At 36.0% G+C, this 23,320-nt stretch overlaps 1 protein-coding gene across 4 annotated transcripts in view; it reads left to right on the top strand.

Moving 5' to 3' along the window:
• The window catches only part of ANKIB1 (ankyrin repeat and IBR domain containing 1), a 148,346-nt gene that overhangs the window by 46,171 nt on the left and 78,855 nt on the right, over positions 1 to 23,320 (top strand). For all 4 annotated transcript variants that reach the window (XM_086696413.1, XM_025929646.2, XM_086696411.1 and 1 more), the window contains exons 2-3: positions 9,625 to 9,903; positions 19,243 to 19,543. In XM_086696413.1, the coding sequence (XP_086552539.1) occupies positions 9,716 to 9,903; positions 19,243 to 19,543 (489 nt within the window). In that variant the 5' untranslated portion in view covers positions 9,625 to 9,715. The remainder of the gene's footprint in view (positions 1 to 9,624; positions 9,904 to 19,242; positions 19,544 to 23,320) is intronic.

The following is a 23,320-nucleotide window of genomic DNA, read 5'->3' as shown; positions in this document are numbered from 1 at the left end:
GCTCTCAGTTTTTCCCCATTGAGGATGATGTTAGCTGTGGGCTTTTCATAAATGGCTTTTATGATGTTTAAGTGTGTTCCTTCTATCCCGACTTTCTCGAGGGTTTTTATTAAGAAAGGGTGCTGAATTTTGTCAAAGGCCTTTTCTGCGATTGACAGGATCATATGGTTCTTATCTTTTCTTTTATTAATGTGATGTATCACATTGATTGATTTGCGAATGTTGAACCAGCCCTGCATCCCAGGGTAGAATCCCACTTGATCATGGTGAATAATTCTTTTTATATGCTGTTGAATTCGATTTGCTAGTATCTTATTGAGAATTTTTGCATCCATATTCATCAGGGATATTGGCCTGTAGTTCTCTTTTTTTACTGGGTCTCTGTCTGGTTTAGGAATCAAAGTAATACTGGCTTCATAGAATGAGTCTGGAAGTTTTCCTTCCCTTTCTTTTTTTGGAATAGCTTGAGAAGGATAGATATTATCTCTGCTTTAAATGTCTGGTAGAACTCCCCTGGGAAGCCATCTGTTCCTGGACTCTTATTTGTTGGGAGATTTTTGATGACTGATTCAATTTCTTTGCTGGTTATGGGTCTGTTCAAGCTTTCTATTTCCTCCTGATTGAGTTTTGGAAGCGTGTGGGTGTTTAGGAATTTGTCCATTTCTTCCAGGTTGTCCAGTCTGTTGGCATATAATTTTTCATAATATTCCCTGATAATTGCTTGTATGTCTGAGGGATTGGTTGTAATAATTCCATTTTCATTCATGATTTTATTTATTTGGGTCATCTCCCTTTTCTTTTTGAGAAGCCTGGCTAGAGGTTTGTCAATTTTGTTTATTTTTTCAAAAAACCAACTCTTGGTTTCGTTGATCTGCTCTACAATTTTTTTAGATTCTATATTGTTTACTTCTGCTCTGATCTTTATTATTTCTCTTCTTCTGCTGGATGTAGGCTGCCTTTGCTGTTCTGCTTCTATTTCCTTTAGGTGTGCTGTTAGATTTTGTATTTGGGATTTTTCTTGTTTCTTGAGATAGGCCTGGATTGCAATGTATTTTCCTCTCAGGACTGCCTTCGCTGCATCCCAAAGCGTTTGGATTGTTGTATTTTCATTTTCATTTGTTTCCATATAGTTTTTAATTTCTTCTCTAATTGCCTGGTTGACCCATTCATTCTTTAGTAGGGTGTTCTTTAACCTCCATGCTTTTGGAGGTTTTCCAGACTTTTTCCTGTGGTTGATTTCAAGCTTCATAGCACTGTGGTCTGAAAGTATGCATGGTATGATCTCAATTCTTTTATACTTATGAAGGGCTGTTTTGTGACCCAGTATGTGATCTATCTTGGAGAATGTTCCATGTGCACTCGAGAAGAAAGTATATTCTGTTGCTTTGGGATGCAGAGTTCTAAATATATCTGTCAAGTCCATCTGATCCAATGTCTCATTCAGGGCCCTTGTTTCTTTATTGACCATGTGTCTAGATGATCTATCCATTTCTGTAAGTGGAGTGTTAAAGTTCTCTGCAATTACCATATTCTTATCAATAAGGTTGCTTATGTTTGTGAGGGGGGCTCCTTGTATTCGGCGCATAGACATTTATAATTGTTAGCTCTTCCTGATGGATAGACCCTGTGATTATTATATAATGCCCTTCTTCATCTCTTGTTACAGCCTTTAATTTAAAGTATAGTTTGTCTGATAAAGTGTGGCTACTCCAGCTTTCTTTTGACTTCCAGTGGCATGATAAATAGTTCTCCATCCCCTCACTCTCAATCTGAAGGTGTCCTCAGGTCCAAAATGAGTCTCTTGTAGACAGCAAATAGATGGGTCTTGTTTTTTTATCCATTCTGATACCCTATGTCTTTTGGTTGGCGCATTTAGTCCATTTACATTCAGTGTTATTATAGTAAGATATGGGTTTAGCGTCATTGTGATGTCTGTATGTTTTATGCTTGTAGCGATGTCTCTGATACTTTGTCTCACAGGATCCCCCTAAGGATCTCTTGTAGGGCTGGTTTAGTGGTGACGAATTCCTTCAGTTTTTGTTTGTTTGGGAAGACCTTTATCTCCTTCTAATCTAAATGACAGACTTGCTGGATAAAGGATTCTCAGCTGCATATTTTTTCTGTTCATCACATTGAAGATCTCCTGCCATTCCTTTCTGGCCTGCCAAGTTTCAGTAGAGAGATCGGTCACGAGTCTTATAGGTCTCCCTTTGTATGTTAGAGCATGTTTATCTCTAGCTGCTTTCAGAATTTTCTCTTTATCCTTGTATTTTGCCAGTTTCACTATGATATGTCATGCAGAAGATCGATTCAAGTTATGTCTGAAGGGAGTTCTCTGTGTCTCTTGGATTTCAATGCCTTTTCCTTCCCCAGATCCGGGAAGTTCTCAGCTATTAGTTCTTCAAGTACACCTTCAGCACCTTTCCCTCTCTCTTTCTCCTCTGGAATACCAATTATGCGTAGATTATTTCTCTTTAGTGCATCACTTAGTTCTCTAATTTTCCCCTCATACTCTGGATTTTATCTCTTTTTCTCAACTTCTTCTTTTTCCATAATTTTATCTTCTAGTTCACCTATTCTCCCCTCTGCCTCTTCAATCCGAGCCATAGTTGTCTCCATTTTATTTTGCAGCTCATTGTTAGCATTTTTTAGCTCCTCCTGGCTGTTCCTTAGTCCCTTGATCTCTGTAGCAAGAGATTCTCAGCTGTCCTTTATACTGTTTTCAAGCCCAGCGATTAATTTTATGACTATTATTCTAAATTCACTTTCTGTTATATTGTTTAAATCCTTTTTGATCAGTTCGTTAGCTGTTGTTATTTCCTGGACGTTTTTCTGAGGGGAATTCTTCCGTTACGTCATTTTGGATAGTCCCTGGAGTGGTGTGGGACTGCGGGGCACTTCCCCTGTGCTGTCTAGAATAACTTGTGTTGGTGGGCGGGGCCACAGTCAGACCTGATGTCTGCCCCCAGCCCACTGCTGGGGCCACAGTCAGACTAGTGTGTGCCTTCTCTTCCCCTCTCCTAGGGGCAGGATTCACTGTGGGTGGCGTGGCGTGTCTGGGCTACTTGCACACTGCCAGGCTTGTGGTGCTGAGGATCTGGCGTTTTAGCCGCGGTGGATCGGCAAGGTGCACAGGGGCGGGTGGGTTGGGAGGGGCAGGCTTAGCTGGCTTTTCCTTTGGAGATCCTCTTTGGGAGGGGCCCTGTGACACCGGGAGGGGGTCAGACCCGCCAGAGGGATGGATCCGCAGAAGCACAGCGTTGGGTGTTTGAGGGGTGCAAGAAAGTTCCCTGGCAGGAACCGGTTCCCTTTGGGATTTTGGCTGGGGGATGGGCGAGGGAGATGGCACTGGCGAGTGCCTTTGTTCCCCGCCAAGCTGCGCTCTGTCATCCAGGGCTCAATAACTCTCCCTCCCGTTGTCCTCCAGCCCTCCCATTCTCGGAGCAGAGCTGTTAGCTTATAACCTTCCAGATGTCAAGTCCCGCTTGCTGTCGGAACACACTCCATCTGGCCCCTCCACTTTTGCCAGCCAGACTCGGGGGCTCTGCTTGACCGGCAGGCTGCCCCTCCACCCCGGCTCCCTCCTGCCAGTCCGTGTTCGCGCACTGCCTCTCCGCCCTTCCTACCCTCTTCAGTGGGCCTCTTGTCTGCGCTGGGCTACGGAGACTCCATTCTGCTAGTCTTCTGGCGGTTTTCTGGATTATTTAGGCAGGTGTAGGTGGAATCTAAGTGATCAGCAGGACCCGCGGTGAGCCCAGCATCCTCCTACGCCGCCATCTTCCCAGGGTCCTATCAGATACTTTTTCTACATCTATTGAGTAATTATACGATTTTTTAATCTTTCATTTTGTTAATGTGGTGTATCACATTGATTGATTGGCAGGTGTTGAACCATTGCAGTTACTCCAGAACCACCATTGCATCTCTGGAATAAATCCCACTGGATCGTGGTGGTATATGAGCCTTTTAATGTATTGTTGAATTCACTTTGCTCGTCATTTGGTTTTTGGTAGAGGTAAAAAGGCAATTAATTCAGTGGAGGAAGGATACTCTTTTCAATAAAGCAAGCTGTCCATACATAAAACATAATGAATCTCAATCCACACCTCAACCTTATATAGAAATGATTTCACAATGATCATGGACTTAAATGTAAACGTAAAATTAACTCCTAAAAGAAAATATCGGAGAAAATATCTGTGACCTGAGTTAGGCAAGTTTTATATATGACTTCAGAAGCACAGTCCAAAGGAAAAAAAAATGATAAATTTGATTTCTTCAAAATTTAAAACTTGTGGCCAATGGACACTGTTAAGAGACTTTTCAGAGAAGCTACTGACGAGAGGAAATATTTGCGAACCACATTTCTAACGGAGGACTTATTTTTTACAGACTGTATAAGGAACTCAAATTCAACAGTCATCAGCCTTAAAAATTGTCAAAAGATCTAAACAGACATTTTAGATATACAGTCAAGATATAGTTGTGGCAGTAAGCATATCAAAGCATGTTCTATATCATTAATCATTAGGAAAATAGAAATTAAAACCATTGTGAGGTACCACAATACATCTGTTAGAATGGCTATCAAAAACAAAAACAACAACAACAAAAAACAACAATAACAACAACAGCAACAACAAAAGCCTACCAAAAAACTGATAATTCAAAATTCTGACTGAGGTACAGAGCCAACTGTAACTCTCATACATGGCTGATAGGAATGAATTGGCATGTCTACTCCGGAAAACAGTTTAATGGTTTCTTATGAAGTTAAACAAATGACTTAGCACATGTCCCAGCAATTCCATTCCTGGATATTTGCCCAAGAGACATTAAAGTATACATTCACACAAAACTTGTATGTGAATGTTATGATAGCTTTATTAACAATTGCCCAAAACTGGAAACAATCAACTTGTCCTTTAATATGTGAATATTAGTGGTACATCCTTGCAATTGAATACTACTCAGCAATAATGTTGAACTATTGATTAATTTGTCAACATGGATAAACCATGATTGCATTTTTCTAAAAATTCTAAACCCTGAGAAAGATGTAGCTCAAAACCTGTAATGGCTTCCTGTTGGACACAGAATAAAATCAAAGCCTTACAATGTTTATCTCCTCTACTCCCACTAGAATATAAATTCCATAGGTACAAGGATGCTTATGTTTGGTCATTTATTTTAGTTGGCTGAAGAAAGTAGATGTTAATACTACTGGTTTACGGATGAAGAAACAACTCAAAAGTTAAATTAGTTGGTAATATAAAAATAGAATTTGAACACAAGTCTTTCTAACTCCTACACTTTCCATGCCATCACACTGCTTTCTAATACCTATGGTTTGGCATGATTTCAGAATGAATCCATGGTCCTCAGCTCTGACCTGCAGGGTTTGATCAACTAGGAAGCTTTAAAATTCTGTTCTGGTTGGGGCGCCTGGGTGGCGCAGTCGGTTAAGCGTCCGACTTCATCCAGGTCACGATCTCGCGGTCCGTGAGTTCGAGCCCCGCGTCAGGCTCTGGGCTGATGGCTCAGAGCCTGGAGCCTGTTTCCGATTCTGTGTCTCCCTCTCTCTCTGTCCCTCCCCCGTTCATGCTCTGTCTCTCTCTATCCCAAAAATAAATAAACGTTGGAAAAAAAAAATTAAAAAAAAATAAAATAAATAAAATTCTGTTCTGGCCTTGTGCTCCCTAGACCACTTGAAATCACCTCTTGAGGTGATTCTGATGCATAGTGACAAATGAAAATAACTACAGTTTAATAGTGCTTGTTGAATGGTGAATGAACAGTTGATAGCTTAATATATTATTTGTCCACGTGGTTTTTGTCTGCTGTAGTATATTGACTTTTCCTGGCTTTTTTTCTCCTATCCTTATTTCTTTTTTCTTTTTCTTTTTTACCTTGTCCTTTGAAAGTTCTCTTAGAGTCAGTTCTTAAACCATCCTCTCCTTCTCTGTAAGTATTATTGCAATGACAATCCATTTCTCTGGGTGTAGAGCTTTCTCGAATCTTCTTTGAGGTACATCTCTCAACCTAGAGTGGAATGAGGTTGGGACTTACTGTTTGAATAAACTTTCTATTTGTTTCTATTCTGGCTAAAGAGACGTTTAGTTGTAGATTTACAATTGTTATTCTTATCAATATGGCAGACAGTTGAAGAAAGATGAATTGGGGGTAGATGGTGAATGAATGTGTTTGTGTGTGTATGTATGTAATGGGTTTTCTTCTAGGTAAGTGAAGAATGGAAGCCAATTACTTCATTTAGGTCAACAATTTTAATCTGTAATTATGACTTTAAAAATAATTTACTTGTGTGGAAACAGATAAGAGAAAGTTATTTCTGAAGAACTTCATATTCTATAAAAGACTTCTGGTAATAGTTTATTAATTTAAGTGCCCTTGAATTTTTGTTGCAGATTATTAACCTATGAAAACAGAAGTTGAGAGACAAAGATTTAAAGCAAGAGATATAGAGCTCCTCACAGTTAAATTAATCAGGAATTGGAGAAAGCTTTCTAGAGTCCATTGATAGTCTATATTTTTCTTACTTTTTTCATTAAATACTTATCAGATGCTGTATTCTACCACTGACAGTTGAAACTTTGTATAGATTTTCCTGTAAAACTTAAAACCCCCAAATAAGGAATTATTTTCACCTCTTTGGTAATCTATCACCTGCTTCATGAAACTCTATACATAAATTTATCTTGGAGTTGGGAACATATTATTTAAGAGTTTGATTCAGAGGAAACAGTCACTTCAGGTTATACTAGCTGTGGCTATGAAAAAGTTAAAGGACACATCTGGTAAATTTCTAGATAAGACATGAGAATAATCTGAGCTAATGGAGCTATGAATTTTAAGTGACGCATTTCCTGCTGACTTTCAGGTTTATTGAACTCAAATTAAAAAAATGAAACAGACCTTAAAATAACTGAGAACCACAAAAAGATTTAGAGATGCCATTATGCTTTTCACCATGAGTGACAGTAATGTTCAGTGCACATTTAGAGAATTATTGTTTTTTTTTAAGTATCCTGTTATTTCAAATAATTACTCCAAGATAACATTGCTTTCTTAGATATTTCTTTTTTTCATATCTTGGATAGAATTTACTTTTCTTATAGAATATTAGCTAAAGTATAATGTAAATCAAAGAAAATATGTTGTTTATTAATCTAATCCAAACTCCAAAAATGTTTATAATTTGAGCTACATTCTAACAGGGAAGAAAGGTAAGACTAAACAACTGTATGTTTTCAAATCCTTTACGTAAGACGCTTAGAATCTACATGATATATTTTATATTTGGGTATAGATTGAAATATATAGTAAACTGAATGGAGTTCTCATTAAAAATAATAAATCCTTAAAGTGCTTGAAGCAATACGACAAAACACAAATTATTTCACTGAGAATAAACACATGGCTCCTAGATTTTATGAAAAACAAAAGAAAAAAATACTAGGTGTCCCTGAAAAATCTCCAAAGTGTCTATAGTATATTACGATAAGTAGAAGACTGTCTTTGGGAGGGATTTTCTTTATTCTAGATGAAATAATAAAAGAGTAGTATGTTAGTCTAAAGTTAGTTCATCAACCCTCTGGAAAATTAAATGAAAATTTTTTAATTATGTAGTGTGATCCAGTTTATGTATATAAATATTTATAGTGTATATGTTATGCATAAGACACATTTGCATACATTATAAATAGGGTAGTTATATATCAAAATGCTAATTGTGGTTATCTTCCAGTTATCTTTTGGTTTTCTTTATTCATCCTACTATGCGTATGTATTTGCATATTTAAAGTAAAAATGTCAATAACAAAGAGCCCTTAAAAGACTCAAATGGTGACTTCATTAAGTATAGATGTGTGCCAGTGCTGCTATAGTCAGTAGTCAACACCTGTCTCTAAAATACGTTTAGTACATGTCTTATCCTGCCTGTTCACCTTCATCTACATTCTCAGATGTAACCATTTGCCTAGACGGAGTTAGGAGTTTTTTTACAGTAGTGTGTGCACATTGAAGTCACCCAAGGAAGCTGAAATACCAGTGCCTGTGTGCCACCCCCTAGAAACTGATTTAATTAGTCTGGAGTGTAGCTTGGCTGTTGGGACCCTGAGGTTCTCCATGTTATTCAATGTATAGCCAAGGTGGAGAGCCTCTGTTTTGTAGCAAGCTTTTAAAATAACTCATTTGTTTTTTAGTCTGTTAATTTGTATTATGTTGAAACTGTTACTACCCTATATAAAACTTGTATTGAACAAGTACATATTGTTTTCAAATTTTTTTAAAAGCTATGTTTTAATGTCCAGCCTGCCGCTCACTGAGTTAATGGGTAACATGATGGACTCTGTATTCTGCCTCTAATTTTTCTCCTTCCAGTCTATCTTCTACGCTGTCCCAATGGTTAATTTTCTAAAGCATAAAATAATTGTATCACTGCCATGCATAAAAGCCTTTAATTACCCATTCTTTACAGATTAAAGTAGAAGTTTCTTAGTTGGCCCCAACCTATTTTCATTTTTTATCTTCTGTGAATTCAATACTAGATACCCTCAACTCCATCTATACTGATCGTTCTTTGAAGAATCCTTTTATTTCATACCTGCCTTCACATAGCTATTTCCTTTATCACTAATTTTGATCATAGTTCAAGAATAGATTCAGAAACATTTGTTGGAGGAGCTCCTGGTTGGCTCAGTCCGTTAAGCATCCAGCTCTTGATTTTAGGTCAGGTTATGATCTCTCACACATTGTGTGTTTGCACCAGTCTCTGTGCTGATAGCACGGAGCCTGCTTGGGATTTTCTCTCCTCTCTTCTCTCCTTCTCTCCTCTCCTTTCCTCTCCTCTCCTTTCCTCTCCTCTCCTCTCCTCTCCTCTCCTCTCCTCTCCTCTCCTCTCCTCTCCTCTCCTCTCCTCTCCTCTCCTCGCCCCTCCCCTCCCCTCCCCTCCCCTCCCTTCCTTTCCCCTCCCCTCCCCTCCCCTCCCCTCCCTTCCTTTCCCCTCCTCTTCTCTCTCTCTCTCTCTCTCTCTCTCTCTCTCAAAATAAATAACTGAAAGAAAGGAAGGATGGAAGGAAGGAAGATTTATTGGAATGGAGCAAAACTAGCATTTATTGAGCATGCTAGCCAAGTACTGTGTGTTTTTTTTATTATAACTTAACACCTATTCTGAAGTTCATGTATGAGCAAAATTTCCTACATTTTTTTACTCTCCCAAAAATTGGCCGAGTCATCTTATACATAATTTATACAGAGATTTAAGTGTATGCAATCATAAAATTCAGTCAAGTTATTTCCTGCCTATGTGAAGAGGAAAATTGAAAGTCTCATATATGTAGATAACCTTCATAGTACAATAACCTTCATAGTACAAAGTGCAGCCTTAAAGTTTTTGTGCGGGTAAATGGTACAGTTTAACAAGAAGTTAATTTGAGCAATGTTAAAAATTTGAGTTTTTTTGGCTGTTAAGATGAATTTGGCAAAATGTAATTTATTTTGTTCTCTTGTATATGCTTCCTGTGTTTTATTAGTGTTCCTAATTGTGTTATTGTTTTTTTAGAGTACTGCTTCACAATCTAATTTGATAATTTTTTCTTCCATTAGAATGTGAAACATGTTGCAGAAACATTTAAGAAGTGGCTGAACGGGGAAGGAAAAAAGTGCCACTGCCTATCAAAAAAAAACAAAAGAAAACATGGGAAATACAACCACCAAATTCCGTAAAGCACTTATCAATGGTGATGAAAACCTGGCCTGCCAAATATATGAAAACAACCCTCAACTAAAAGAATCCCTTGATCCAAATATATCTTATGGAGAGCCCTACCAGCACAATACTCCGTTACACTATGCTGCTAGACATGGAATGAATAGAATACTAGGGTAAGTAATACTGTAAACCAATTAATAATAAATTAGTGAAAGGGAAAAAAAATCCTTGATCTTTGAAAATATATATGTGCATATGTGCATGTTTTATGGTATTCTAATAAACTTTTAAAACTGATAATGCTAAAGTTATTATGATTTTTTTATCATGCCTAAATTAGACCAGAAATTCTAATAGTGAGGTTGGTTCACATATTCTTGTGGCTGTAAATTTATTTAGATCCTCAGTATGTTTCATGGCATGATATCTTGGTAATAATTTAGTGTTTAATTTATAGCATTTCAATTCTAGAAAAGTACTTATCAGCTGTCAAAAAATGGTGCCTACGGCAAAGTTATAAGCTCTGATTAGCTAGTTTAAGGTGACAGAACAGATGCATTTGCCTTATCTAGTCATGATCGTATTTGAGTATGATCGTATTTTATATGTGCTAGCTTATAAAATGAAAGACGCAGAGGATGATAGTTCTAAAACAAATTTAGTGTTTTTAGAAGTAGATATGTAGCTAGAGAAGTCTGATGCTAGAAAACTAAAGAGACGCTTCTTTGCTTACATAGTGAAATACAGTCCATAAAGCAGTATTCAAAGCTCTTTAGAACTTGATTAAAAAAAACTTTCAACCTTTTTAATGTATCTTTTAATGCAAATTGTTGTTCACATTAAGCTGCTCCTTTTGGTTTCTCTGAAACATGTCATGTGAGCTGTTTGCCCTGTGCATGCTGCTCTTCTGACAGATCTCCTTCCTTACTCTTCTCAGCTTTCTCTTTCTTATCTCTTATCCTTCCTCCAAGGTCCTGTGCAGGCTTTATCTATCTTAGCCTGTCAAGGGAACCTCAATCTTTTTTTTTTTTTTTTTTTCTACTTCTGGGGCTTTTTTTTGTTTGTATGTATTGCTTATTTGGTATATAGTGTATCATTGTACTTTATAATTTGTCTATCTTCTCTCTACCTAAATTACCCTTTTATCTACCTTCCTTCTTTGTACTTTTAGCATCTAGCATAGTATCTTATACAAAGTAAACAACAGTTTTATAAAATCACACAAGAAAATAGTTTTATGGGGCTCCAGGGTGGCTCTGACTTCGGCTCAGGTCATGATCTCATGGTTTCTGAGTTTGAGTCCTGCATGGGGTGAGCTTGAGCCCCGCATGGGGTGAATTCAAGCCCTGCTTCAGGCTCCACACTGATAGTGCATAGGGATTCTCTCTCTCTCTCCCTCTGTCTCTGCCCCTTGCTCACTTGCACCCCCTCTCTCAAAAAAAAAAAAAGAAAAGAAAATATTAACTTTAAAGAAGCCACCTCCAACTCATCTTGTTTGGAATTTTATATTTTTTCTTCCCAAACTGTGTTTTCTCTCTGTTAATGACACTAGTATATTGTGCTGATATGATAATAGCAAATGTATTGAGTGGTTACTATTTTCTAGGCACTATTAACAGTGTCTCCATGCATTATCTCATTTAATCCTTATTACACCTCTGTGAAGTAGTTTGCTGTCTGTATTTTAGAGGTGAGAAAACAGGAACAGAAAGATTAAGCAACTTGTCAGGTCTCTAGCAGCTTGTAAGTGACAAAGCTAATTGCCTAGGCAAATGACTTGTAGGCTTCAGGCTTTTTAACCATTGTGATAGCCTTTTATCTCTCCAGTTAGATAAACCTATGTGTCAGGGCTGCCTAAGCCACTTATTTAGCAAGGCAAGTTACTTCATCACTCTGGGCTTTCGTTCCCTTATCTGTAAAATAGATTGCTATTACATACAGCTGTGGGACAATTTAATTAATGTGTTATACGTCTATCATGCTGCCTAGGATACAATATGTATTCAGTAATGTTATTCTCATGTCTGTAACCCTAAATATCTTCAAATCATCCTTGACTTACTCTTCTCCTTTACCTAACCTGCTGCTGATATGAAGTTCACTAAGTCTTATCTCTGGAATTCATTTCTTTCTATTCCCATTGCCCCAAACTTAGCTCACTCTTATCAACCAGTGCTCCCAATATTGAAATTACCTGATTCCTAAATGTTCTTTTTGCAAATCTTTTCTTGTCGTAATCTCGTGGCCAGATTAATCTTGCTCAATTGTATCCTTTTTAATATTTTTCTGTCATGACAAAACTGTAACAATACCCTATTGTCTGCATTATTCTCTTTGGCTTCCAAAGCTCTTTTGACTCTGCCCTCATTCTACCCAATCTCATTACTCTCTAGCATGCTCTCATCATTGGGACTAGTTGATTGACTTCCTTTGTACTTTCCCCACCTTTAGAAATGCTACCCCCTTCACTTTATTCCTGTTGTTCCTTGATTCTCCAATGTTTTCTTTCTTCTCTAATTCCCTCTCCTTTAAGTCCTAACTTGGTTTCTGCCTTTTTCATTAATTTATCTACAACTACTCTGACCTGCAGTATTTTTTGTTTTCTGAAATTCCTACAACTTAGATTTTAAACCATCTTATTATTAAACTCATTTTCTCCCCTTCATTTTAAAGATTGTAAATACAGTGCTAGACACTTGGTAATGTTCTCAATAGATTAGCTATTGAATGCTTAATCTATTAAAGCTTTCTTTTTTTGAAGTTAAATATTTATATTGAGATTACAGAACTGTTGTATTGCATTAGCTTCCTAACATTGAACACTATAATAATATTTAGTATCAAGTCTTGTTACATGATTAATTAAAACTTGCTTGGAATACTAAACTAAAATATATTTACATATTATTACTAAAATAATGTGTATATTTTAACATAAAAAACAAGTAGCAAAATGTTTTTTAACCGTTTATAGTGTAATTTACAAATACACGTTCTAAAATTGGAAAACACTATTAAGAAAATTATCTAATGTAGTAATTCTTAAGTGTGTTCTGAGGACTCCTGGATCTTGAGACTCTTAGGAGGTACATGTGGTCAAATCTATTTTTGTACTAATGCTAAAGTGTTATTTGCCCTTTTCACTGTGTTGACGTTTGCAGTGAAAGCGCAAAAACTGGAGGCTAAAACTGCTGATGCCTGTAGATGAATTAAAACAGTGGCACCCAACCTTAACTAGCAATCATTGTATTCATTACTGCTAGCCACTTGCTGTTTTTAGAAAAGAAAGGCCAAGCATTTCCCTTAGAAGTGTCCTTGATGAAGCAGTAAAAATTATTATTTTTAATTAATCTCCATCCTTCAGTACACATCTTAATATTCCATGTGGCAGATGGGAAGAGTGCCTGAAGCAGCTCTGCGTACTGAAGTATCATGATAGCTTTGAATAAGAACACTTGTACTGTTGTTTGAGTTGCAAGCTGCAACCACAGCTTTTTTCACGAAACACTATTTTAAACTAATCACAACAAAAATGATGGTTATTCAGACTGAGATACTTGGTTCACATTTTCTTGAAAATGAATTATGTGAGCCTATCAGTTCAAAGAGAAGCTGACAGTATTTGTTGAAAATTATAAAATTTGAGCCTTCAGGTGAATATTCAAATTTAAAAAACTTGTATCACTGTCTTTAGCTTGGCAGCTTCCCAGTACTTAAAGACTTTTATTATAAGATTAGCAGTGTGATAACGTGATTTTTCTTAGTATTGTATGGTGAAAAGTGACAATATCTAGAAGATCTGTATAACTCAGTGAATCAGTATTTTTCAAAAGGTAGTATATGATTTTTTTAAATTATGCATGGGTAAAAGATTTATTCAAAGTGCAAGGTAGACAATAGCTTTTAATGTAACAGAGTACAAAGTCATTGATATGATTTCAGGTTTTACATTACAAATAACCTAAGAAGTGGCCACTTGGTAAATTTCTGGTATTGTATCAAATATGAATATTCACGTTATCTGAAGAGGCATTTTAGAATACTACTTTTCTAACTATATAAAGGCTAGATTTTCTTCATATGCTTTGAACCAAAGTAACATATCACAACAGATAGAATACTATGAGTTTGTCTTCTGTTAGCTAGACATTAAAAAAAATTTATAAACATGTAAAACAATGCCATTCCTCTTGCTTAATTTGTTAAATATTTTTTTTCATTTTAGGATGTTAAGAATGTTTACTGTGTATTGGTTTTTTTATGAATAAATATTTTTAAATATCTTTTTATATATTTTGTAAATATTTATTTATTTTGAGAGAGAGAGGGAGAGAGAGAATCCCAAAGAGGCTTAGGGCTGTCAGCATGGAGCCCAATGCATGGCTTGATCCCATGAACTGTGAGATTGTGACCTGAGCTGAAATTAAGAGTCCAGCACTTGACACTTGGGCATCTGGGTGGCTCAGTCATTAAGCATCTGACCTCATTTCAGGTCATGGTATCACAGTTCATGAGTTCCAATCCCACATCAGGTGAGCACAAGCCCTACTTCGGGTAAAACACAAGCCCTGCTTCTCTCTCTCTCTCTCTGTCTCTGTCTCTTTCTTTCTCTACCACTCTCTGCCCTTTGTGGGACTGCCCCTCATGGGATTCTGTCTCTCTGCCCCTTGCTCACTTGTGCCCTCTCTCTCTCTCTCTCTCTTTCTCAAAAAAAAAAAAAAAAAAAAAAAAGTTAGACACTCAACCAACTGAGCCACCCAGGTGCCCCAAGAAATTACTCTTCTTAACACTGTCATATAGAATAAAGATAAATAGCATTTACTCATCAATATTAAATAAAATAGCAAGTCTGTTTCAATTATTTGTGGTTAAAAAGCTTCAAATATTTCACTGTATTTAACCTTGTAGACTTTCTGACAAATTGATGGCCATTATTTTCTCATGATGCCTCATTTAATCTGGAGTACCTGTCTGCTGGCTTCAGTATATACCCTAGGCTCAGCTTGGCTAGATTCCTAACCCATAAAATATATATGGATAGACAAAGGTAGATATATTTAGTCAAGGACCTAGCAGCCAGAAAGTAAATAAAGCCTCTATGTAGAATAAGACTTTGGTTTTATCACCATTTCCTTTAGTTTTATGGTACCTGCAACAGCAGGCATAAATTTCCTCTCTTCTTAGAATAATAAGGTTAAAGAAGGGTAGTTTACAGTTTAGGAGCTCCATATCTCTCTGAACCCAAATTCTCTGTATTTACCTTATACCATACCACATTGCCTTCTTCATGAGAAACTAAATCCATATTCATAAATAGCTACTACTTAATATAGCAAAAAGACTGTTAGACTTTGCAGTCATTGTGTCAGTGTGTCCTAGTTGGGATATATAACTTTTTAGTTCTATCTTCTGGAAAGTCATGTATAAAGTGGGAATTATGCTGTTCCTTAGATTTTAGAGAGTAGCCTCTTTTGCTTCTTTGGAAATAAAAGGGGACTATCTTATGGTGTAAATAAAATCTAAGACCTTTATTAGAACATACATTAATATCAAGCTTTGAGAATGGAAAGAGTTTCTAATTGTTGATTTCTGTTTTTTGACTCTTGTATTTTAGGAGTTAAGTTCTTTTAATGAATTAAATGGATTGAAGTTCTCCTCTCCTACCCCTCCTTGCCTGCAAACCCCATAAGGACAGGGACTTAATTTGTTTTCTTCACAATATGCCTAAGTTTTAGAATAATACCTGCCAAGTTACAACTGCTCAATAAATACTTGTTGCATGAAAGAGAAGGTTTAAAAGGAACTGAAGAGAATATATACATGTTAGCGACTGGAAGAATAAGAATGTTAATGGCAAGAAATTGAGGCCCTGGCAGGGCTGACTATTATTTTGGAGGGAGATCAGTTGAATATGAGATGATAGTGGAATATGCAGAAGAAAGGAGCCTATAAAGAGTTAGAATATGGTCTAGAGGTCAGACAAGAAATCAGACAGGATGATAGAGCATTAACAAATATCACAAAAGTAATAATAGAAGCCCTTTAAGAGAACCATGATTCCAGGGCACCTGGGTGGCTCAGTTGGTTAAGCGTTCAGCTCTTGATTTCAGCTCCAGTCATGATCTCACGGTTCCTGAGATCAAGCCCCGTATTGGGCTCCATGGAGCTTGCTTGGGATTCTCTCCTTCTCTCTCTGTCTCTCCCCTCCTTGCACTATGTCTGTCTCAAAATAAATAAATTAATTAAAAAAAAAAAAAACTGTGATTCCACCACCATTGTCTATCATTTGGGTTCTGATAATACTTTACCATTTCAAAACATATTCACAGAAACCATTGAAAAATAGATGGCTTTGAGAACAGATTTGCTCTCTGAAGGAAGAAGGTTATATGAAGAAGAAAATGGATTCAAGAACTGAATTCGCTTCCAATAAGGGGTTAGGAAGTAGAGCTATCATCATGGGTAAAGAGAAGTGCTAAAAAAATGTTTAAGAAAAATTTGATAAAAATAGAGAGGGAAGCAAAGCATAAGAGACTCTTAAAGACAGAGAACAAAATGAGGGCTACTGGAAGAGAGTTGAGTTGGGATGGGCATTAAGGAAAACACTTGTTGGGATGAGCACTGGGTGTTATATGTAAGTGATGAATTCCTGGGTTCTACTCCTGAAACCAGTATTACACTGTATGATAACTAACTTGAGTTTAAATAAATAAATTTAAAAGAAAAAAGAAAAAAGAGATATTTGAGAAGGACAATGATGATGAATTTAGTTCTTGGGAAATTCCTGGTGATGTGATGAGGGCCATTTCAACGCATTGATAAGATTAGAGTCATATTGAAGTGGGGATTCTAAGGCAGGGTCTATATCCTGTTCTTCCTGAAATCCTCAGTACAGTGTCACAGCAGTTTCTTGCTATAATTTTGACAGATGAATTGAATATATATTACTCTTATGATCTAGACTGGTGACACAGCATTGGGGATCTCTCAAGACAGCACCGTAGATCTCTCAAGCCAGCAGTGTAATAGACTGGTCAAGAACATGACATGTAATATAGACTGCCAGGCTCTAATCCCAATTCTGTCATTTTTAAGCTATGTGATCTTGGGCAAGTTACATAATAAATAGCTCATTAACAACTAATACATGGTTCATATCTTCTGACTAGGTAAATCTACTTCTGAAAATTTATCCTAAAGGAAATTACTTATAAGAAATAAATATCTATAGGAACAATGACATTCAACACAGTGTTACTTTAAATAGAAAAACTTTGGCATCACTTAAATGTCTGGTTATAGGAGAAATGGGAAACATAAATCTTAGTATTCTATACAATAAAAAATTATGAAGTCTAGCTATGAATGTTTATACTTCAAACTAGTGCTCGCTTCGGCAGCACATATACTATACCTCAAACTAGAAGAGAATACAGAATTCTTTAAAAAAATCTTTTTTTAAGTTTGTTTATTTTTGAGAGAGACAGAGCACAAGCGGGGGAAGGGTAGAGAGAGAGGGAGACACAGAGTCTGAAGCAGGCTCCAGGCTGTAAGCTGTCGGCACAGAGCCTGATGAGGGGCTTGAACCCACAAACTGTGAGATAATGACCTGAGCCAAAGTCGGATGCCACCAACTGAGCCACCCAGGTGCCCCAAGTATACAGAATAATTCTAACAGTTGTTTTAGGGAGGCAGGAACATGGGTAGTTTTGTTTGTATATATGACCATAATATTGCTTATAAGTTTAAAAAAAAAAAAGGAAAACATACAATATTTTCCCCATGTCAACAATTGATGATAATATGTATTTATAATGGCTGAATTATATAGTGTGATTCTAGTGGATAACTAAAATTAAAATGATATTCTAAAAGTATATTCAAAATTAAAACCTTTTCTAAGAAGCATTTAATTCACAACAAAAAATTCATTTCTTAAAAATTTATTTAGAAAATAAAATTCAGATTCTGTAGGGTTCTGTGTAAGCCACATTTTATCTAGCCTTTCCTATCCCCATTTATAGTTTTAGCACAGAATGCTTATAGAGGTGTGGTACTATGTCTAATAAATTTAAGAACCTTTCCTGAGTAAATACGTATAAAGAAGCTATTTTAATATTTTAACTTCAGAATAATAAACTTTTTTGTTTGATTAATCAGAGTCTGGCAGATTGGATATGAGAACATTTGCAAAATGATCTGCCTCTTCTCTATATTGGGGAGGACCTAGAGATTTTTAATAAGAGAAAGAGATCTCTCTGTATCAACTGACCTCCTTCCAACTTGCATTAAATTTTCCGTGTTGATGAGGACCTGAGGTCTCCTGAATAAACTGAAAGAGAGACTAAATGATATATAGGACCTCTTCTTACTCAGCCTTTTTCTCATAAGAGCTTCCCAGCTTGGCTAACTCATTCAAATTGAAGAGTCCATCCTAGTTCCTTTATGGTTAGTTTTTTCAATCAGACCCATATGTCTAAGCTGAAACTAACCTAAAAGCAACCCAACTGTAACTAGGGGTTAGAGTTTGGCTCTGCTACCCTCCCATTGCTATTCTGGACTTGGGCATAGAAATGCAAATGATATCAGCCCTCCACAGTAAATGTAGGCATTCATCATCAGTTATGGGACTTATATGCCCATTTCATAATGCATTTGTGTGTTTTCTCATATAGGCTGACTATATTGCAGCTGTTTTTCCCACCCTATTTTCCAATATCCTGTTATAGCCACTAAATTGGCTCAGTTATTAATCCTATGATCCTAATACAAAGATGTATCAGGGAAATAGGCATAACTGTCAGGTCTAGGTTTGGCATTAGTTAAGGGAGCTCACCTAGACCTGTCATTGGTAAAGGCTATCACTGTGGAATTAGATCTTGGTCTTCTAGGACTAACCACAACTTATTCTCCTCAAACAGTATTACACTGCACAAATATATATCTTATTCTCTCAAAGGCTAGCCAATGACTATCAAGTAGAAAAATTTTTCCTAGGTCTAAAAATTAGACTTATGCATTACTCGCTGTACTTATATTCATTGCCACCATCCTTACTAAGTAAAGATGTACCTGAGAGAAATAGGGAAGAATAATAAAGAAAAAAAAGTTGCCGTGAAATGTGTAAGAGTGTACCCTAAAGCATCTATGTAATTGACATATTAGTCTATACATGGCCCTTTCTGTTGCTTTCTTTCCTCCTCCCCTTCCTTTTTTCTTGTCTTCCCTTTTTTCTTCACTTCTTCATTTTTCATTCCTTTTCCTCTTCCTATCCCTCTTCTTTTATTAGCCAATACCATAAAGATATTCAGCTCGCTTTCTTTTAGTATTTTGTTCTAGAATGGAGTTTTTATAACTGTAAGAATTAGTCATTTAGCTTATTGTAAAACAGTACTTCAATAGACATTTTATTAACATCTTAGGAATAGAGTTTATCTTTTAAATTTATCTTCTGTGTGTTCTTATTTCAAGATAGAAAGAAACTGGTTTTCATTTTTTCTTTACCATTTTAGGACTTTTCTTTTTGGTAGAGATGGAAATCCAAATAAACGGAATGTGCACAATGAAACATCTATGCATTTGTTGTGTATGGGACCTCAAATTATGATATCTGAAGGAGCCCTTCATCCTCGCTTAGCACGCCCGGCAGAAGATGATTTCAGAAGAGCAGATTGTCTGCAGATGATCTTAAGATGGAAAGGAGCAAAACTTGACCAAGGCGAATATGAGAGAGCAGCTATTGATGCTGTTGATAACAAAAAAAACACACCCCTACACTATGCTGCTGCCTCAGGGATGAAAACCTGTGTAGAGGTAAAACTTTGTTTTCTAATACTCTAAAAGTTGTGTATTTGGTAATACGTAATAATCAGAGCTTGTTTTGCTTAACAGTTACTTTAACTAGTCCTTTTTGTCTGCTTTGTGGTTCTACAAGAATCTGGACCCATTTTAAATAAACTCATTCCCTTATTTTAGGGAAAGATTAAAAACAAATCCATAAACAAGTCTACCTTGGGAATAAAATGGAATCAAGAGCAGTTAAAAATTGGCTAACATCCCAGAAGATAACAGTCATCAATTAAACCCTGTCACTGAGAGCAACAGCTTTAGTAGAGATATGTTCTACTTTTGCGTTGATTTTTAGAAACCAGTTTATACATATTAGCAAGTGTCACTTACAGCTGTATTATCTAGAATTGATCAGTTCCCTAAGCAAGGGATAAATATTAATGAATATATTTATTTCAGTCTTTTAAAAAAACATTTGTAATTTATTTTTGTATTTTTTAAATATTTTGGGGGGTGTGCAGTATGTAAGCTGGGGAGGAGCAGAGAGAATCCCCCTCTCTCAAGCAGGCTCTGTGCCCCAAAACATTTATAATTTAAAATGTGCTGATTTTCTGTTTAATCTTCATTAATGTTAATGTGCTCCTGAAGACTATATTGAATTTGAATTTTTCCATATATATATTTCATATATAACAACAGGCTTAGGTAAAATCAGCCATATAATACAGGATCTTAGCTAAGAAATCATTACTCTTTATAGTATCATCACTACTATACATACAACAGAATGGGTTTTTCTCAGGTATATTCATGTCAATCTGTACATAACTCATAAAAGTTCTTTTGTAGATATATTCAAGTGTGAGTGGGGATCATTATAGATTGGATCACAGAATATCTATGTTACCAAAAATGTAGATCTTTGATGGAAAAGCAATGATCCTAATCAGATTGAAATACATATCTGAAAATTTAGTGTTTCTTTAAATATATATATATATATATATATTTGTATATATATAAGTATATACTTACATATATAAATATATATTTAAATAGATATAAATATAAATATATAAAATATAAATATATATAAATTTGTATATTTAAATATATATTCGTATCTATTTAAATATACATTTTTATATACACTTTATAAATATATACTTCTGATCTTATGTTTTATTTATTGGTATTATTTGTGATACCGGTTAATTTTTTAGAATCTTTGGGGCGCCTTGGTTTAGTCGGTTAAGCATCTGACTCTTGATTTCAGCTCAGGTCATCATCTCACGGTTCATGAGGTTGAGCCCAGCACTGGGCTCCATGCTGACAGCACAGAGGCTTCTTGGGGTTCTCTCGTTCCCTCTCTCTCTCTGCCCCTTCCCCACTCACACTCTCTCTCAAAACAAACAAACAAACAAACAAACTTTAAAAAAATCTTTTAGTTAGGAGTGCTGGGTGGCTCAGTCGGTTAAGCATCTGACTTTGGCTCAGGTCATGATCTCCCAGCTTGTGGGTTTGAGCCCCACATTGGATTCTATGGTGACAGCTTGGAGCTTGGAGCCTGCTTTGAATTCTGTGTGTGTGTGTGTGTGTGTGTGTGTCTCTGAAAAATAAATAAAACATTTAAAAACATCAAAAATAAATATAAATAAATAAATAAATCTTTTAGAATCTTTGCTATTTTGTCTCTTAAGATTGTGTCACCTTTGCCCACTAGCAAGTTAGTGACAGTCATTTAACCTGAGACAATTTTTTTAAGCAGTGCTTTCTAACACTGATTTATAGTGTGGTGGAAGGATATCCTAGGATTTGGGGATGGTGGTGCTATCAGTAGAATTCCTGAGACTTGACTTTTTTTTAGTTTATTTAATTTATTTTGAGACAGAGAGCAGAGAGAGAAGAGATAGAGAATCCCAAGCAGGCTCCACACTTTCCACACAGAGCGCAACACGGGACTCAGACCCACGAACTGTGAGATCATGACCTGAGCCAAAACCAAGAGTCTGATGCTTAACTAACTGAGCCATGCAGGTGCCCTGAATTCCTTTTTATACAAACCTTTTTGACTTTTTATACAAACCTTTTTGTGTATTGTTCTGTGCCCACCTCCTATGAAAGAATCTCTGCTACAGTGACTCATCATTATTGATGAGATTGCATATTTCTCAAGTGGGTTAGAGTAGATAATAGCGTATTCTTGATAGTAGTAATAATTCTCTTATTTTGCTGCTTTAATATCTTGCCTCCAAAAATTCCCTAGAAGCATTGCTTTAGTACTTGTTGATTTTGAAGTATGTTTACAATGACATGCTTTTTAAATTGTTCTCCAAAATTGAGTACAGTGTTTTTACCAGTTTTATTTTTTGCTCAGTGAAGGAGATTAGTGCTAGGTTTATTCTGAATTAACAGGCCTGATGATTTGCTTTGTGTGAATGAATGTGTGTGTATGTTTCAACTGTTTGATCTGTCAGCAAATCACATTCATAAACCACACTGTTTGGGGACTATTTTCATTTTTCTGTATTCAGAGGAACTCTTTGCCCAAATGTAAAAATCCAAAAAGAGTCCTATAAATACCTTGGTTGTATTTATTCTTGTTTTCCTCAACATCCAGCGTATCACTTTACCTATATAAAGTTATCTTTAATCTTGTATATATACATGAGTGTACATTTGCCCGGCCTTAGGCCTTGAATGACTTTTGGTAATGCTTACTACTAATTAAACTAGAAGAGTTTCCGTGGGAAGTATAATTAATTTCCAGATGTCTTACTGTGTTTTCTAATAATACTAGTACATAAAACAAATACATTGAAATAAAGAACCTAATAACAATACTTCTTACAGTATTAGTTTATAGTTATCTTCATGTAGTATCATACTCCTTGAGTTCAAAGAGTGTTATCAGGTATTAATTTTTTCGTAAAGCTAAAGGACTTAGTCTTCACAGTGATTATCTGTAGTACCTTGAGTGGGTCACTAAATCTCTTTGAGGTTATCAGTTCCAACCATCCAGGAGCAAATTATCACCATTACCTCAAAAGACCCCTTTTAGCACTAATTTTCTGTTGATCTTTGATTGCTATAAAATAGACCCCATTTTCAGTGTATAGCCTTTAAGGCCAAATTGATTATTTGATTGCATAGTTAAGGCCAAGCTTTTTTTTTGTTTTACTCATTTCTATGAAAATATACCTTCTCTAATTCTTTAAAATGTTTTTCTATGTTTATTTAAAGACAGAGTTGATGAACTCATCAGGTGATAATTTCTTATGTACATTTAATAATTAAAAAGGTTCGTTTTTCTTTATGTTTTTTTTGGCTCATTATTTCAAACCATAAAAATGAAAGATTAACTTTAAAACTTCCCCTTCTTCTTGTAATAATTGTGTTGCATAGTAAGCTAAAGGTACAAAACACACACACACGCAACATAACATAAGAAAAAACTCTTAATCATAGAGTTCTTCTGGGAACTTCCAAGTGTGGCGGTATCAGTGGCTCTATATAAGATACCGCAACCGAGTGTGTAGTTCTCCTGCTATACTGCTGCTGAGTTGACTTCCTTGTATTGATATTCCAAGAGTCTGTCAAATTCAACATTTCAAAAACTGTACTTAGTCGTTTCTACCCTCTAGCTCCTCCTCATGACTGCCTTCTATTAGTGATGCCATCAGTATCCCTATATCTAATCTTGATACCTGAATTTACCTTGGACTGGTTTTTGGTTTTGTTTTTGTTTTTTTGCATCAAACTCATGCCACTCATTTGCAGAATAGAGCTCTTCCTTTTCTC

Source organism: Puma concolor, chromosome A2 (genome assembly GCF_028749965.1).
Source record: "Puma concolor isolate L17-30 chromosome A2, mPumCon1.1.hap2, whole genome shotgun sequence".
NCBI classification, from domain to species: Eukaryota; Metazoa; Chordata; class Mammalia; order Carnivora; family Felidae; genus Puma; species Puma concolor.
Note: the sequence above shows the minus strand (reverse complement) of the source record. Positions and strands in the feature narration are given on the sequence as shown.